Here is a 15,056-nt window from a genome sequence, read left to right on the forward strand (position 1 = left end):
GAATGAAAACTAACAAATGATCAAGAAGCGCCGCGGCATACAAAGAAACAATGCTGCTGAAATCTGCATATGGCCTACATTTCTTTGTTTTGAGCACACTTAAAAAAGAAAACCTTCATGAATTTGTTCTCTCATAGAAACAATTATTTCATGAGCAAGGAAAACCATTCAGATCCAAAGTGAACGCTTGAAACGTTCACCTTCGGGAGGCTGGGAAAGGCCATGCGAGACTCCAGTTAACAAATCATTATCTGCTTCATCTCTTCCATATCTGGTGAGAAACTCGAACCGGCGGTTTTTCCCCTCTCACAAAACGCCTCTTACAGCACATTCAGCTGGTTAAACAGAAAAGAAAATGGGGCTACTGTTTTCACCTAAAACCCACACGCACACATAATCGCAACAATATGGGGGAAAAATCCAGGCATGCCAGCTCAATGATATAAAGTTACTGTGGCTGCAGGGAAAATGCTTTTTATCACTTGCAGATTACACAACACAAGGGACTTTTCTGTAACCCTGAGACCACCGGGACGCAGACAATGAGCGACTGTGACTGATCTCACATACACTAATCACAAACTATCCGTCACAGACTCGCAGTACGTCAATGTGCATTTGGCTACCGCTCTTGGGAACCTGAAGAAAGACCAGAGGAAGGTAAAGAGACGGAGATGTGAGGGCAGACCAGACAGAGCCTCAGGAGCACTTGAAATTAAATGATGCCGCTCCTTCTCTGAGAAAGCCTGGTCTTTTGGCTTTTATACATCAAGCAAAGCCTCTGATTTTGGGCTAACGGTGACCCTCTCTGCACTGTCGACTCGTTTCAGATAAAAATGGCTCTCAAATGTCACTCGTTTCTATTTTGTTGGCTGTTTACACTCTTGAGAGTCCGAGTAGAGATTGTAGAAACCCTATCCTGTGTTCTGTCAGGCACGACTGAAAACAAACCAGAGAAAACACAAGCTAGAAAGTAAATATTCATGCCCATATTTCACGTGCCTAAATCGCTAAAATTCAACCAGTGTGGAAACAACTGCCAGAATGAGAAATCGGCTGAAACCAGACGCGGCCTGTCCCTGCTATTTCTCTCGTTCCTACTAAACACAGCACAAAAGAGATCAGATTTCCACAAAATCATTTGCACATGACAAGGAAGGGATGAGAAAGGAAACATGCAAGGGGAAAATGCAAGCTATCGAGCTATTGTTTTACACACTTGAGGTTTTGATTTCCATGTACAAATAGCAAGAAAAAGGAATCATTTTAAATATATACATTTTAGGGGTCAATAAGGCACAGAGATGACATTATAATGGTACTGACTCACTGAAAAGCTACTGTATCTTTAAAGGTAACATTTCTGCACATTTCAGAATGCATTATAATAAATATGAAATATAATATAAAATCTATATTAATGCACCAGTTGTGCACCAGATATGAGTCTCTGCTGAATCTGCTGCTTACAAATAGAAAGGAAAGCAGTCAAGAATAAGTCACATTTGATGGCACAAAACTGCGAATATAAATCTATATCAATTCACCAGTTGTGCAGCTGCAAATAGGAGTCTCTGCTGAATCTCTGTCATACTGTGACATGAGGTTTTCTTTTCCAAATAGCAAGAAAAGCGGTCAAGAATAGCAGCGGTCAATATATATCTGAGTTTGAGAAGAAACCGGAGAGTTTGTGCTATCCTACTCTCCCTCTCCCTTCTAATTCCTCCTCTTCCTTTCTGGCCCAAATCACTGCTTTTGTTGGCGCTGAACCTCAGTACCGGAACGCGGCGGTACAATAAAACATTTCCCCCACAACAACAACGATAAAGCACAAAAATGCTCCAGTAAAGAGCAGAACTTTTGCGGTTTTATTGAAAGAACAACCATGTGGAGATTTACTGGCGTGTTTCCTCACAAACGAGAGGTAAAAGTGAGCGCTGGGTGAAATTTATGTGCACAGCTACTGAAAGAAAGCATTGAAGAGGCTGTAAGTCAAATCTGACGATGGCAGCGGCGTTCTGCACTTCACACTCATGAATGTGCAAACCGCTGTTCCCTTTAAACAACTCACTGGTCCAGCGCCAGAGAAAAACTGGCAGTGTTGCCCGCCGCCCCTCGGCCAGGAGTCAATACATTCCCTGTGTCATGGCTAAATCCCTGCGTTTGCGTGAGAGTGTGTTAGAGAGCAGTTAATGCACGGCATATCATCCAGCGCTCATTACAGCACAGAGTTTATGACCCCTGACTGACAGAGAGAAGACACCAACTGCATCCTGCAGACAGACACAGCTAAAAATGTCACAAGTTAATAATAAATGCACAGGCACATGTGGCGGGACTGAGTCACTAATCATACTATAACAGAATATAACGGTTATTTATAATAAGTTATTTACGTATTATATATGTGTGTGTGTGTGTGTAAGAGAATTCTAAATTCTAAATCACATTTGAGACTATTATAAGACTGCACAAATCTGACAGCATCTCAATCTGAATCTATATTAATGCAGCAGTTGTGGAGCTGTGTATATGAGTCTCTGTCGAGTCTGAGTCAGGCAGTAAACGGTAAACACACCGCCCATCCCTAACTAACAGCTTCAGCACTATATCGGAAAGAAGCTTTTGTACAAGTCGTCAGAAATGGCTGCTTTCAGACAGTTTGTTGTCAATAACATGAAGTCACTTTTCTGGTCCCTGTGCAGTTGCTTCCTAATGCTGACTCTGCACTTTATCCACCACTTCCATTACGCTTCCTATCACTTTAGAAGAGGATATATTATTTATCTACTTCCCTGTGTGTCTTCGGAGGGACTCATTTGGGCCTCAAAACTTGTTGTTGTTGTTTAGGAACTTTCACATTGTACGAAGTGCCCACAGAAGACGGGATTTCCATTTCGACCCCATTTTATTAGTTTTATTTTAATGGGCTTTTTAAATGCCCAGATTTAATCAGAGCTGATGTTTTTCCGCTAGTTTTGCATCCCGGGTATTTTTTATGATGCAGCAGTGAAGGGCACAATTAAATGCAGTTTTGGGGCTTGTCGCTCGGCCCACTCGTTCCTCATCAAGATCTCGGTGATTAACAATGTTTAACTCTCTCAATGGACACCTTGTGCAACACTTCTTGTCTTTGGAACTTCATCTTAACGCCCTCCATTCGTGGTATTGTTGTGATAAGCTTCTCCCCATGGGTTTGTTAAGGAGACTTACTACTGTACGATTCCTGGCTCCTACAAAATTAGCCCCAGCGTGGATGGCCCAGTTAAGCACTCGTGGCTCGCGGGACCCTGGGGAAACGGGCCTGGAGATGTGACTGAACATGAAAGTGCTGAGTTTGGCTTTACGGAGTGCAATATCACACGCAGATAAACTAATGGTCCGACCACAGAGCAACTGCTAATACATGGAAAACAGAGACCAACACACAGCAAGATTAAGAGAAGCACCAGGCGGTTTTTGCATTTGAGAAAACAGAACGTGTGAGAACATGAATCAAGGCTAAAAGCAGTGCAACACAGATATACTCCCCATTACTTTGTTCTGGATATTCTACACACTTCCGAATGGATCACACAATATGTGTTTCTAATTTAGCAGCTCATTTAACCGACTGAAAAAACAACATTAAACACTGACGTTGTGACACACACTCGCTGAAGCTTTCTCATAATGGCCCACACAGTTTAAAACTCTGCTTGGCAGTTTTGTAGATAACTAAAAAGAAGAAATATGGGAGGAATTATCCAGAAGATTGATTCTGGAGAGATGAATGCTTTCTATTCATGCATCTTTATCTGACAGGGTTTGTGCTCTGCGGGGCCTTGGGTTTAGTTATTCTCTAACAAAACATGTTTGGGCCGGGTTGAGGATGTGTCAGGAGGCGAGCGCTTCATCACTGTCTGACGGAGAACTGATAGGCTGCGAGGATCAGTCTAAAAGCCCCAAATGGAGAATGATAACCTGCTGAATTCCTCCTGAATGGGGTTCGTCTGACGCCAGGCCCCTCTACTGACTCATGAACATTTACTTTCTTAACATACGTTCCTATTGTTAATCGAAGTAAAGCTGAAATCAAATAATAGAAAAAATAGAAAACTAGAAGTGCTGCCTTGGCAACTGGCTGGAAGAAGTTAGTTGAAGGATTAAAATAGAAATAAAAATAAATTAAACAATGTTTTGCGAGTTGGAAATGTTTTGATATGACTTTAGATTTTTTTGTAAAACAATTCAATTTTATTTACCACTTTAAAAAAAAAAAAATTGAAGTGTAGTGGGCTTTGAAAATCAAAATCTAAATAAACTGACTGTTTTTTTTTTTTTTATATTTGTTTTTTTTACAGTGAGATTTCATGTTGACTTTAACTGAGAGCTTCTCTACAGCCCACAAAGCACCTGTCCATGATCATAAAAACAACTGCAGGTCTGTTCATTAAACTTCAAGTAACATCAAGCTTAAATGGGAAGCCTGGCCTGAGGCAGCGTTCCTCTAATGACCCATCACAGACCAGACCTTCAGTCCCTTTCTAAGCTCCGACTTTATAGCCAAGTCAACAGTAGGACTTACACTGACCTCTTATCATCTCTCTGACTGCATGGGGCCTTTAATGGAAAGCAGAATCCAGTGAAAACCTCAAAGTACCAAGTGAATGTATGTTCTTATTTAAGCCCCATAAAAACAAGAAAGCTTAAACGTTTATCTATGCTATGCTTTCATCTGCTGTCTGCCGAGCTAAAGAATAACAGAGCCAGGAGGCTGATAAAGTGAAGATAGGAAATGGAAACGCGTGGGTCTCATGTTTCCATGATTCCAGCAGGGCGGTGATTGCTTGTCCTGGCCTCCCTCGACGGTGAAGTGCGGTGAACGACCCTTTCATTACACCAGGCGCATGCATCAGTATGCACAACAAAACCCATACCGTGATGCTCAATTTGGCCGGCGGTCAAGCGTTGTGCATTAACTAAGAATACTAATAATTTGGCAAATGTGGTTTAAGTGGCTTCGTGGCTATTTGCAGAACTTGGATTGCATATCTTTGACTGACGTGCGGATTCACACAGCACAACACGTTGTCGACTCTATAGTCGGGAAGCATATGGCTGAGCCTTTAAGGGTTCGTAATATGATCTTTCTGCTGTACTAAGTGACGCTCGCTCGTGCACGCTCTGACCGTATCCCAGCAGGCTTCCTGTTCGATTGGACACCACTTTGAGTCTACAGGGAGAGCCATCACACGACAGCAGAGCTAAAAGCAAAGCTACTGATGGTGTTTCCGGTGGGACCGTGAGCTTTTTATAGCCATGTATGCAATAAGCGAAAAACTGTGTTCTGTTATTATCCCACAATGACAAGAAAAACATGCAAGAACAACCGTCCAAGATGAAATGCTTTTACTGCAGGACTGTTGTTCTGTTGTTACAAGACAAACGATGTGAGTGCTTCATTTAAGAAGGTCAGAGGTGAACAGAGCATTTTCTACACCACTAGATGCAGTAAAACTAAATAATAACTTTTCAGACATACTGAAGTTCACAAAGAAACAAAAAAAACAGCACTAGCTTTTTATTTTTTCTATTCTATCTACTTGTTCTTCTTTGTGTGTGTGTGTGTGTGTGTGTGTGTGTGTTACGTGTACTGCGTTAGTTTTGATTTCTTCTATTGTCCTCATTTGTAAGTCCCTTTGGATAAAAGTGTCTGCTAAAAAACTAAATGTAGAAGTCAATGCATTGAAATGAGTTCATACCTGGCGTACAATCAGAATTCCAAGAAAAAAAGAATTGTGGGAAAAATCAAACTGTGAAACAAAAAGTAGGATTTTTTTTTTTTGTACAGTTCAGTTTGGTGCTTCAGAAAATTTTAACTCTTGACCTCTGACTTTCTTAAATGAACCAAAATGTTCCATCTGAGTGTTTTACATTGCGGTCGACTGGCGCCGTTCACCAGCAGGGCCAGTATGTGGTCATGTACATTTACGGCCGGGCGTCGTCCGCTCCCAAAAACCAAACTCTATCCTTTAAACTGTAAAAACGGGCATCACTCTCCTCTCCATAACTGCCCAGAGTGCAAGCCCCTTGACTGGTAATAACTCTCATCTCTCTCTCCATTTCCTGATCACAATTACCCTCTCCATGAGGAGCAGGGGCTGTAAATTACATTTCTCTGATCCTTAGCTATAATTGGACACTGAGGATTCTGCGAGCAGCAGCCTTTCTGTAAGTGGAAACAAAGAGCCTTTGAGCGTTTGGGTTTGGATTTCACATTGCAACGCATTACATTAAAGGAGAAGCATAACATCACTCCATACTCGACAGCACACATCACCACGTCAAACGAGTGCACAGCATGAATTCACCTATATTTCTAAAGTATGCAAAAAGGACCGTAGTGGCATTATTTAGCTCAACGTTCAGTGTTGATTCAGTTCAATAACTGGGTAAATTATTAAATGAATTCAATTTCAGCTATAAGCAGCTCTACAGTAGACAATAGTGTCAATACTCAGCTCAAGTCAGATTAATGTTGATTTAATCTATCTTAAAAGCCGTTTTAATGTAGCAAAATGCATTTATGAAATGCAGGAGGCAACAGTGTCATTATTAAGATCAAGTCAGTTCAAAGTTCATTCAAATATGTTCAATAACTGTGTTAATGTTGCAAAATAGTGTCATTTTCAGCTCAATTCAGTTCAATGTTGATTCAATCCAGTTTAATAAGTGTCGATGTTGAATGTTTTCAATCATGAAATTAAATTGATTCGATCATCATTCAACTCAATTCAGTTAATTAACCGTGTCAATGTTGAAAAAAAAATCAATTATGCAAAAATTTGCTCTACAGAAGACAAAATTCACATTATTCAGCTCGATTCGGTTCAGTTTATTCAACAGTGTTGATGCTGCAAAGTTGATCAATTATGAATTTGATTCTGCTTAAAGCACCTCTATATAAGAAAGTAGTGTTAATTATTTAGCTCAATTCAGTTTTGTTCTCATCAGTGCAGTCAAATTGAAAATTTTGCTCAATATTAAGTGTCTACAACCAAACAAGCCAAAGGCGACAGCAGCAAAGAACCTAAAATCCATCAGGTGAAAAAACTGGCCTAAATGAACAAAAAACACTTCAGGCTGCACAGCTAAAACTTTGCTTCCAGCTTCTTCTGCGTGAAGTGTTCGTGTCACGATGGAAGAGGAGATCTGCTGACAGACAGGTCGGTCACTTCAGTGGCGGTATGCTTGTGAAGTAGCCACACTTGTGCCGGGCTCCACTAATGGACTGCTAATAGAACCCCAAGCTGCACTTTGATGCTTCCCCTGTAGTTTACAGGGTGACAGTGTGTGATTAATTGCACTTCCCGTCCACTTTTTTTTTTTTTTGCAGCGAATAGAGGCTGTCATTGCCATGACTTTGCTCACTCACCAACCTGCGCAGCTGGATATGGCACGATTCACCGTAGACAATGGTGCACGCAAACTGTAATACATCTTTTCTACAGCCGGCTCGCTACGTGACGTCAGGAGAGGAGAGCTGCAACCTCAGCACGCCTTTCACAGCAATTATCACGAAAAATATCCTCGGCACGGGGGAAGGCCAACAAACAGTGTGTAGTGCTGACGCCCACAAGGCGACCAAGAACTAGTTTCTGATGACACACTGTTTGCTCGACCTTTACCTTCGCCAGCACATGACCGCATTAAGTCTCATTTTCTCTTTCAAACTTAAAAAACGGCCTAGAACATGAGGGAATTATGATACACGGTGGCAAGAAGTCATAGTACAGTAGCCGTTCGGTGCACAAGGAAGCGTTTGTGTTTCTAAACATACTTGGAGAACGACCACGACGGCTGTAACCTTAGTAGAGCCCTTGAGACCCGACCGTTAGGCAACGAGGGGAACGGTTAGAGTAATGATGATCTCAATAACATTCTCATTTTTACACCTACCGGTGTGCACGTGTCTCTTTTTGAGTGTGCAAAATATTTTCTTAAAATAAAAGCCCCCCTGTCCATAAGCTCAGAGGACACATAACATGCAGAGCGAGTGGACAGATGTGGAAAAAGTGAACTCATGATTTGACGCACTCAGCAGGCAATGGGTTTGCTTGGTTTTTTAAATAGTAATTACAAACAATGCGCCTTTGTTTAAAAAAAAAAAAAAAAGAGAGAGAGCACTGCATATAGAACCGATGACACACAGAAAGCAGAAAAAGCGTGCAGCCTACATGAAAACAAAAATGTACAAGAATGGATTATGCAGATTTGGGATCTTCGACTCTCATCAGCCAAGAATCTGCATATTCAAACAGACAGCCGATCTACTTCAGCCCTCAAATCCTCACGGCCTTCTGCCGTTACAGCAGATGACAAGATCGTCTCCTGTCTAAGTATTGTCAAGGGTCGATCAGTGCCGTTTTTTTATCCCCCTCACTCCCTCTTGACTTTCCCGGTCGCCTCTTATTCATATTCAGGCAACGGAAGACACTTGTGGTGGAGATGTCAGTGATTTTACTGTACTTCATAAAGGCACTCCTTTCCTCTCTATTGCTCTCTCCTCTGTTTCCAGGGCCAAGAGAACACTGGGACGAGTGGGAATTCACTCACTTAATTAACACAAGTGTATCGACAGTGAAAAATAGGGGGATCAGGAGAAAAAAGGAGTGTGTGAGGGAATTTTTTCCATGCAGAGTAACGGTAACTGCTTAAATAACCAGGCAGTTCTTCAAGCACAAAAAGATCCCCATGTGAACGGGAAACATGTAGCTCATTAGTATCCAAAAACCTAAGGGCCATTAATTAGTCGCAAACAATGTTCTCCCTAAATATTGATTTCTTAATGGACACGAAGAGACTTGGTTCGTGTTCACATTACAGTCAATGGCATCGGCCTCTGAGGGAATCTGCCTTATGTCATCCAGCAATGCCCTTCAGACACTGGAGCGGGATAGTTTTTCCTCAACCTTTCCTTGTTTCTCATTAACTATGCACAATTGTCCAGGGAGGTTTTGCTAGACTGGATTGGGTTTCTAACCATACGATTCCTGGCAATTTTGGAGCCTGAAGCACGCAACACCTACAAACATCACTTAAAAGTATATTTTAAATAAAGTAACATATAATTTAGATTAGTTGCAAACGTCACTTTATATTTAACATTTGGCAAAAGCAACTCATATTGCATCAAGCGTTTTGTTTTTTCAGTGCATGTAGTGCACGGTGTTGTTCCTGTGGCCCAGTGGTACAGTATTGCGCTAGCAGTGCAAAACGTTATGGGTTCAATTCCCAGGGAACGCACATACTGGTAAAAAAAAAAAAAATTATAGCTGTTCACTGTTAGTCGCTTTGGATAAAAGCATCTGCTAAATGCATAAATGTAAATACATGCATTCCCTGGGAATCGAACCTATGACCTCATCATTGCTCTTCTGTTTGAGCTACATGAATCACTTACATAATATTTTTTTTTAAATAAAGTAATATAGTATGTAATCTAGAATAGCACAAACATCACTTGGCAGATGTTTTTATCCATGCATCTTATACAAGCTTTTTCTTCAGTGCATGCATTTTAAGAGAATCGAACCCATGACCTTTCCATTGCTCTACTGTTTAAGCTGCAAGAATCTTATTTTTAAAGTAGATTTTAAATAATACAGTAATATAGTACATAATCTAGAATACTATTGTAACAAGTTCCACACCTTTTGATCATATTCTCCCCCAAAAATAGGAGATCAGCAGAATCCAGTACAGTACTACTGCATGCAAACCACTGAGGGAGGGTTGAAGTCAAAGTCAAACGCAGCTCGGAGGAGCTTCACAAACCTGCCTTGTGATAGGGAGGAGGTCTTTGTGTCATCCATCTGTGTCAAGAACATGGCTGCCTGTCTACTTACAGAACAATTATTCAGCGAAATCCTTTTAATGGAGTCCCACACTCACTTCAGTGAAAGGACACATGGCATCAGCTCTGAGATACGCCACAAACACAAACTTGAAAGCATCTTCACCACAGAGAAAACACTTTTAACTCACAATGTTGTGCCCAGAGGAAAATTCATTTAATTAGCTCATTATAACGCAATCAAAGCATGCAGCAGAAGTACTCAATAACAAAATAATCAAAATATTTACTTTACTCCTAATAGACACAGGGAATTTGGGTAAGTTATCAGTTCAGACTTTTAATAAATATAAAATGCCAGTAGCACATCCACTTTTCACAAAATGAGGCCATGAGTGATATTTTATGGTTTCAAGAAATGCATTTTTCCTGTTTTTTTTAAATATCCCCAAAGGAATTATGGCACTTTGTAATTAGGATAATAACATTTTTATACTTTAAGATGATGGTTTATGCATTATTTTCTGTATGTATGTATGTATGTATGTATGCATGTATATATATATATATATATATATATATATATATATATAATAAAAAGCTAAGATAATACATTTTATTAAATACTAATAATAAAATAAAAAGGTACTACTAAAAAGCATTTTAATGTGATATAAATAAAAATCTAAAAGGTTCAGATTTACAGCAAAAGAGAAGGGTTTGAAAAACAACTCTGATCAAATACTCTTATCCTTTAAAGACAGAAAACTGTCATTTACCGATTTCGGCATTCATAACAAGTCTGAAGATATTAAAAAGCGAGTTGAGACTTCAGGTAAACAAATACATTTCTACTTCAGCACAAGACAAAGTTTCTCAAGCAATGACCTCACTATGAGCTCATGCCTAAAATTAAGGCAGTAAAACACATATTCCAGTCAATACAAAGAGATTTAATCAGGTGTGCTGTAGTCTACAACAATCCTGCCTCAAATGTTACCAACACGCGCTCATTCTCAACCATAAACAAACCTACCGAATAATAGTAATAGTAAATGCCATTGTTAAGCTAGTTAAATATAAATTCGATCCGAATTAACATGGTCTACCACACACACACACACACACACAAAACAGTTTATAAACAAAAAACACACATTTTAAAATCTGCCAAATAGCCAATCAAACTTGACTAGTAAGCAACTGAAGGGTGGTTTAATTAATTCCCATTTAGACATATTAACAATATTAACTGAAATGTTCGACTATCTGAAGATAAGATGGATCGGTTTGAGAACTTTTCATACGGAACTTCGGCGAACTTCAGTCAGTGATACCGATCGATCTTCACCTGTCGTAGGGTAATATTAAAAGGTTTTCTTACCTTGAGCCGCTCCGGTGCTGACGAGCGTTGAAAGAGTAAAAACGAACACCGTGATCATCTGCGTTAAGAATCCCGATCCGCCTCGGTCTCCTCTCGCAGTCTTTTGACTTCTTCCCATCATCCAAACAGTCGAAACCAGACAGAAATCCGTCGATCAGGTGAAATAAGAATCAGAGGAACCTCTGGAGATGTTGTTTATAATGAACCCGGAGTCGAAGCCCGTGGCGGCGGAATGAAATCCGTTGGTTTTTACGTTACCTCAGCGCGCTCTTCTGACTGACAGAGCGCGTCAAGCACGAATGTTTATGATTAAATATCCTCTTCAGAGAGGTTTTTCTCTCAAGGCTTCGCGAAACGCCGTGGCTGATGTGTAAGCAGGTAAATCAGCGCTCCTGAGGTAAGTTCATGTTCAAGGAAGGCCGTCTGTCAGTGAAGTTCCTCCCGCGCGCGCTCCCCGCCTTCTGAAGGACAGTTGGAGAGGCGCGCGAACCCCGCGCGAGCCGCCGGAGCTCCAGCCAATCCGAGTGCGCTCCGACTTCAGTGACGAAAACCAGGTACGGGGACGCGGAGCGGATGTGTTGTGTTATCAGACGAGATTTAACGGGTGTTTTCCTGTTTTTATACAGTTTACTCTATGTTCTTTCACGTGCTGTTACTCTCTTTCCTTTATAATCCTTTCGCGCCCATTATCTCAGCACATCTTGAGACACTTTAAACTGGGAAGGACTAGGAGGCTATACCGATGGACTTATTTATTTATTTTGCAAATATGGCGAAAGCAATTTCCCATTGTATGAATTAATTTCATTATTCTGTTTATTTTAGGATCATCTGCTCATAATTCAACACTAGTTTCAACAAATTCACTCAAAAAAAAAAAATGCTGGGTTGTTTCAACCCAACTTTGGGTCAAGAATGGACTAACCCAGCTTTAAATTTAAACAACACCGCTTTTTAGAATGTAGCGAAATTCTCTAAATTAAATAATTTAGAATGAGGAAAAAAGGAGAGGAAAATAATAATAATAATAATGTGTTATATAAAACCATATATATCCTATGTATTTATTATGTTTGTAAAAAAAAGAGAGAAAAAAAAACATTTTTACTTTATTTTCTGACTTCCTACATGCCATTTTGATATTTTGCTATTCTGTTTTTCCTATTCCTTTTAATGAAACCCTTTAATGATTTTTTTCATACTTTCATATAATTAATTAACTGTTTCTTTTAGGATAATTTTCTGCTCAAGATTCACCCATAATCTCAGCACATACAGAGAAAAAAAAAAGATATTGTATGACTGTTTTCTGACTTTAAATGTATAAAATTCACAATGCGAGGTCTAAAAAAGGACTTTATTGTAGTTAATGTTTCACTCTCGGTTCTGATCCAAGACACTGAGTAAACAAAAGGAAAACAAACCTCTCTAGAATCTAATCAATGAAACCCTAAAGTACATTTGCTTTCCTTATCACTGGCCTCCTGTTATTCATTTAGCCCTGCTAATTGCCCAAAACATGCTCTCTCGTCAAAAGGCATGATCAATAATTATGACAGGAACAAAACTATAATAACTAAAGTGAGCTTGTAAATTCTGTTGCGGCGCGCCGGGCCTGTCGTCATGATAAGAGGAGACTGTATCTGTGATTCCAGCTCATTAATCTTCTCTATCTGCAGGTGTTTTGTGTTTGCATTTATGAAGCATGATGTCATGGCTTAATGGTTAAGAAACCGGGCTGCTGGCTTCAGTATTGCGGGTTCAAGCCCAGGTGGACTGACCTAGAAACTGGCAAGCTGCCGAAATTCCAGTCCCACTCCATCACCATTGTGCCCCGGAGCGAGACACTTAACCTTGGGTTTCTTCAAGGAGACAGTTCAGTCGTTTCGGATGAAGTGTCTGCTAAACGGCCAGTAAAATAAACTGTTTGCACTATTTAAAAAAAATATATTCCTAATGTACAATTTGAACTTGTTTATTCACTAAATGCAAAACTCCTCATTCAAAACAAAACAAAAGCTCATTTTTATTTAGTAACACAATAAATGATATAGCCGTTGTCTTATAGCACACTCAGTATGTTAAGTTACTGCTATATTTATTCTTGGAAAGGAACAATCATCCTTCAAAGCAAAGACATCCAGGATATAGTTTTAAACGGTTGAACACACTGACACACAAACCTCAAGAACAATCACAATCAACAAATGTGAAAAGACGAGCTCTTAACATCACAAACACAACAAATAACTAAAATTCTATTTCACACAAAAATTCCAAATGTTCCAAACCTGAATGAGTTTCATTCTTCTGAACACAACAGAAGATATTCTGAAGAATGTTGAATGTATTTTTTCCCCTATAGGAAGTCAATGGCTACCAGCAACTGACCTAAACATCTTATTTTATGTTCCACACAAGAAAGAAATCTGGGTGTATTCTGTTTAGTCTGATGTGGGTTTTATGTAGTTTCAAGAGAACTGCATTAGTATTTGAGACTCAAAGGGTTTTGTAAACATTGTAGTGATTGCATTGACTCTATATAGAATGCACTAGATAAACCGACAACACATTGTCACCAAAGACACGAGACTGTCATGCTTTTCCATTTGATTTAAGCATCTTCACATTTTCCATGTAAATTCTTGAGCAGCTTCTGTAAATATTATGTAATGTTTACCGAGCGGTAAGATCATAGCGCCTTTAATCTTGCTGAGTGACAGCTCAGAAAAGCCATTTACTGGGCTAGTGGTTACCATCATGGGTGGCCTGCCTGTGTAATCTCACACATGGAATTCCAAGTAACAGAGTCTTCCGAGGCTTTCCCGTGGTTTTCCATGAGCACAAACCCTGTGGTCAACTCTGTATCCCTTTGTTGGGAACAAGCTTTTGTTTGACCACATTGAAACATTGAGTTTACTTACACTTTAGAGTCTCAAATACTAATGCAGTTTTCTTGAAACTACTTAAAAAACACCAGATGTTGTCCCAGCTACAAAGAACAAAGAAAATTTCGTATTCCTGAAATGTTAAGGATTTGTGTGTTCCCAGCATGCAATGCATCATTAATACATTTTGTGGTTACTGTGATAGGATTATTGTTTTGTAGTTTTCTGATTTAATTTTTGTTGTTGTTTTGTCATTATTGTTAAATTTAAAACTAGTTTTTTGCTTTATAGGACAGTTTCTACTTAAACACTGATTTTCTTACTTAGTATTTTTGTCTTTCCTTATTGAATCAAGATGCAATTACTTGATAAGTTTTCTGAAATAGATTTTGTTTAAAATTGGAAAAATATCTGCCAAAATATCTGGCACAAGAAAAATGATCTTCTTTTGCATTATCTCACAAATAAACATATTTTCTTGTTTAAGCAAAAATGAACAAAATTTTGATGCATTTTTCAGAAAACAAGTCTTGATGTCTCCAGTCGTTTCACAAGACAAAAACAAGACAAAAAAAAACAGAGATAGCACAGCACACTTAACACATAAACAGCTATTAAAACGAATCAATTTATCGTTACTAAGAGGGTGTTTACACAACACCATTTCCAGCTAAAAACTGAAAACTTTTAATGTGTTTGGCCGTTCATTTACACGACTACACCATTTTGGGAAACCGAAAAAGCATGCTATTTAAAATAGGATACAAAGAGCACTATTTGAAAACGCATCAAGTTGGCGATTTTTCCGTTTGTTTTTACAGTGCGGCAGGACAAACACTGCCTCCCGAGCAAGCATGTGCTATTAAATTGTGCCGTGTGTTGTTCATCTCTTCAAAAGCAACACAGATCTTTTATATCTTGGATATTTTCGAAGCTTTACAACTTT

At 39.4% G+C, this 15,056-nt stretch overlaps 1 protein-coding gene across 2 annotated transcripts in view; it reads right to left on the reverse strand.

The window, feature by feature from the left end:
• Positions 1 to 11,773, reverse strand: part of LOC128020894 (netrin receptor UNC5C) — a 156,273-nt gene extending 144,500 nt beyond the window's left edge. For both annotated transcript variants that reach the window (XM_052607694.1, XM_052607693.1), the window contains exon 1: positions 11,223 to 11,773. In XM_052607694.1, coding sequence (XP_052463654.1) covers positions 11,223 to 11,343 — 121 coding nt within the window. In that variant the 5' untranslated portion in view covers positions 11,344 to 11,773. The remainder of the gene's footprint in view (positions 1 to 11,222) is intronic.
• Positions 11,774 to 15,056: the final 3,283 nt, after the last annotated feature.

The sequence above is a fragment of the Carassius gibelio genome, chromosome A10, assembly GCF_023724105.1.
Source record: "Carassius gibelio isolate Cgi1373 ecotype wild population from Czech Republic chromosome A10, carGib1.2-hapl.c, whole genome shotgun sequence".
Classification (NCBI taxonomy): Eukaryota; Metazoa; Chordata; class Actinopteri; order Cypriniformes; family Cyprinidae; genus Carassius; species Carassius gibelio.